We start from the raw sequence: 3,208 nt of genomic DNA on the forward strand, positions 1-3,208 counted from the left end.
CATTTTCCTTTCGATTCAGTCATGTGAAAAAATGTAATAATAATAATAATAGTAAGTAAGGGAAGAAATTCAAAGATACAGGTTTGACTCCTTGTAGTGAATTGTGTTACTACGGTTAGCAACACTATTTTCTGTAACTTGGGCTAGATGGATGATTTTGGAGTGGTAAAGAAGAGAACAGTCAAATGCCTTAGAACTTAGGTCAGTCTTAGTGTAGCATGTCAGTTCATGTGTTGTCGTTCTGCTTAGTGTAACAATGTCCAACTTTACTACAAAACTGAGTGAAGAAGGTAGAGAAAATTAAAAAATACAGAAAGAAACCGAAAGTGGTGAGTAGAAAAGCAGTGACACTATATGTAGGTACAATTTCTTTCAACGGATATTGATAAAGTACAAATATAAAATTTACTGACCAAGTATTAGATATAAAACGGCAAGTATTTCATGAAGAACCTAAGTGATTCATTCACGTCTATAGTTGATGTATGTAACCATTTTTGTGGGTCTAAGAGTTCTTACCTTTGTGAAAGAAATCATATATCAGAAAGAGAGTTGTAAAAAGGGGGGTGGGGTTGCGTGGGGTTTGCCTGGTCGCAAAGGACAAATAGGCTTCCGAACAAGCAAAACAGATGTAAATAGAAATGCGTAGTGCCCTGTGAAATTACAGGCACCCTATTGAAGTAAAATTATTGTAAAAATTGTCTTCCTCTTTTTATCTAGTCTGTTCCCTGACATAATGACACATTTAATTTTTTCCAACTTTGCAGAAGAACAAAGGAAGTATAAGGAATTAAATATAAAAATAAATTTTATTTACATTAAGTCCCAAATTTGTATTAGACCACAGGCACACCAGTGGGGGCACGACAGTGCTTGCCACTGCCTGCTGGAAAACGTTGAGAGAAAAAATTAGCTTGTTTCATTGTGATCTTTGTGTTGCAAAGTGAAATAAATGCTATTCAGTTTTTAAATAATTGAAAATACAAGCATTACATCAAATTAGAAGTGAAAATTCCTTGTCTTCCCTTTGCAGCTAACATGCCATGCGTTTATTTGCAAATGTTATTTCGTTTTTGTTTTAAGGCAAAGAGGCACAATTCCCTAGAGTCTCTTGTTCAGTATTTGAAAGATAAACTCTCAACAGCACCAAGCGTATTTTCCAAAGTTTTGTAAGGGTATAAGACTTCAATATCAAATTCCTTGACCAATTCCATTCAAAAGCAATACCAGGTATCTATCAAACGTGCATCCAAACTTCCCACTATATTTTAAAGTCTTCATGGCCGTGCTAGAGTTTCATTACTTTATTTTGGTTTTGTAAATCATTGTTTAAACAGAGATTTGAACACACCAGCAGAATCTGGAACACACTCGCAACATAGAATTATTATTATTTTATTATTATCGGTAGGGATGGAAACCAGTATATAGATCTTGCTCAAGATAGGGACAGATGGAAGGTCTGTGTTGCTGCAGCCATGAACCTTCGGGTTTAAGAAGTCTAGAGAGTTATTTCATATTTTCTAACTGAAGGTGGCCTCTCCAATGGTGCAGTGGTAGTGTCGTCGCCTTGTAATCAAAGGGTCCCAGGTTCGACACCCGGTGGAGGTATATAGTGGTTCGAATCCCACTTTAAATTGTAGGCCCAGGCTCGATTAGCCTTATTGTGCATAAAGTGGACTTAAAACACTAACTCAATCAATCTAACTGAAGCTAGAACAAGAGGAGGCATGTGCTGAGGTAAAGAGGACACCGAACGAGCAAAGCAAGATTCTAAAGAGTAAACATACTGTAAAATGAAAGTATTGTCGCTATGCTTTATTAATAATATGCATTATCAGTTTGCAAATTAATAGTTCTAAAAATGTTCTTGCTCGCAGCTCCTTAGCATTTTACTCCCTAAATACGCTGGTGTAAGCAATATGCAGAATCTGTACTACAAAATGGGCAAAACAAAGCAACCTTTAGTTTTGGTTTAAATGTTTTGTTGCATGCAATGAATTGCTAAGACTGGAAAATTAACAATGACATAACATTTGAACACCTCTTGCAAAATTGGCATGCTTTTCATGACAAAAAAGCAAAGTTTGTTTAAGATCCACTTTATGCCCAAATAGGATAATTGAGACTGGACAACTAGGATCCGAACTGCTGTTCAACATGCCACTTCCACTAGAAACCAGACAGCATTAACACTACACCGTAAGGAGTGTCTATGTATCATGAAGCAAGTACGACATAAATGTAACGCATTTCCCAGTGTGGTAGCTAAAGAATCATGCTATATTTATTTCAATGCTATAAATTGCTCAAGTCATTTTAGTCAAAACGTGTTATACAGAACCTCCTACAAATGCAATGCTGGGAAAGACTGTGTGAAGGGTGTCAAGCCATCAGTAAATAGATTTGAATTATTATAATTGTATAATGGTTTCAATCACAAAGACTGGCTAAAATAAGTTAACTCCCTGCCCGAATGTAAGAAAATCTGCACCACTGAAACTATTTTGAATGATAAAATTTAAGAATTATTGGTTTTGTGCAATGCATGGAAGACCATTTTTTATTATCAGCACAGAAAGTCGACTGACCTGCGTCTCACCACAATAAATCCAATTATTAAAACCATAGTTCGCGATTAATCAAATCTTACATCATTTAATCCTTAAAATGTAAGTAAATAACAAAGTACGAAAAATATACTTACAATGCAATTCGCCAGTAGTCAAATGGCCCGAGAAAAGTACAAGTACTGAAATCACAAAAACTCCTTGCACTCCCATCTTTTGGTCTTCTAATACCGTATCTTTTTCTTCTAGAGAATCACGAAGTGGTATGTTCCTTGTATCGACTGTAACTAGTATTGATTAAAAACCTACAATTTGAACTTTCAACGCTTCTTATCACTTTTTCCTTACAATACCAAACAGAAACTATACTACTCTTAATAAAATTGGTCTATCCTTCACGCGTTATAAGAAGTAATGGTACGTCGCGATAGTTCTGTCTGTCGCCTTTGCACTCACTGGCACAGAAGGCGATTATACGTAAGGATGTTAACTAACTTCGACAACTACAAGATTAGTTCTCCACAAACTTCATTTCATTCTCGTCCGTTCTTGTCGAGTAGGGCTACACAAAACACCAGACTTTTAGCTCCTCCTGCATGCACTTTGCTTCGAGCTACTGCGCAATAACCCGTTTAGAG

General features: G+C 36.2%; 1 protein-coding gene across 1 annotated transcript in view; it reads right to left on the reverse strand.

The window, feature by feature from the left end:
* The window catches only part of Fer1HCH (ferritin 1 heavy chain), a 28,553-nt gene extending 25,419 nt beyond the window's left edge, over nt 1-3,134 (reverse strand). Inside the window, exon 1 of the mRNA XM_083142597.1 lies at nt 2,708-3,134. Within this exon, the coding sequence (XP_082998723.1) occupies nt 2,708-2,783 (76 nt within the window). The 5' untranslated portion in view covers nt 2,784-3,134. The remainder of the gene's footprint in view (nt 1-2,707) is intronic.
* Nucleotides 3,135-3,208: the final 74 nt, after the last annotated feature.

This window comes from Lepisma saccharinum, chromosome 21 (assembly GCF_977018435.1).
Source record: "Lepisma saccharinum chromosome 21, izLepSacc3.1, whole genome shotgun sequence".
Taxonomy (NCBI): domain Eukaryota; kingdom Metazoa; phylum Arthropoda; class Insecta; order Zygentoma; family Lepismatidae; genus Lepisma; species Lepisma saccharinum.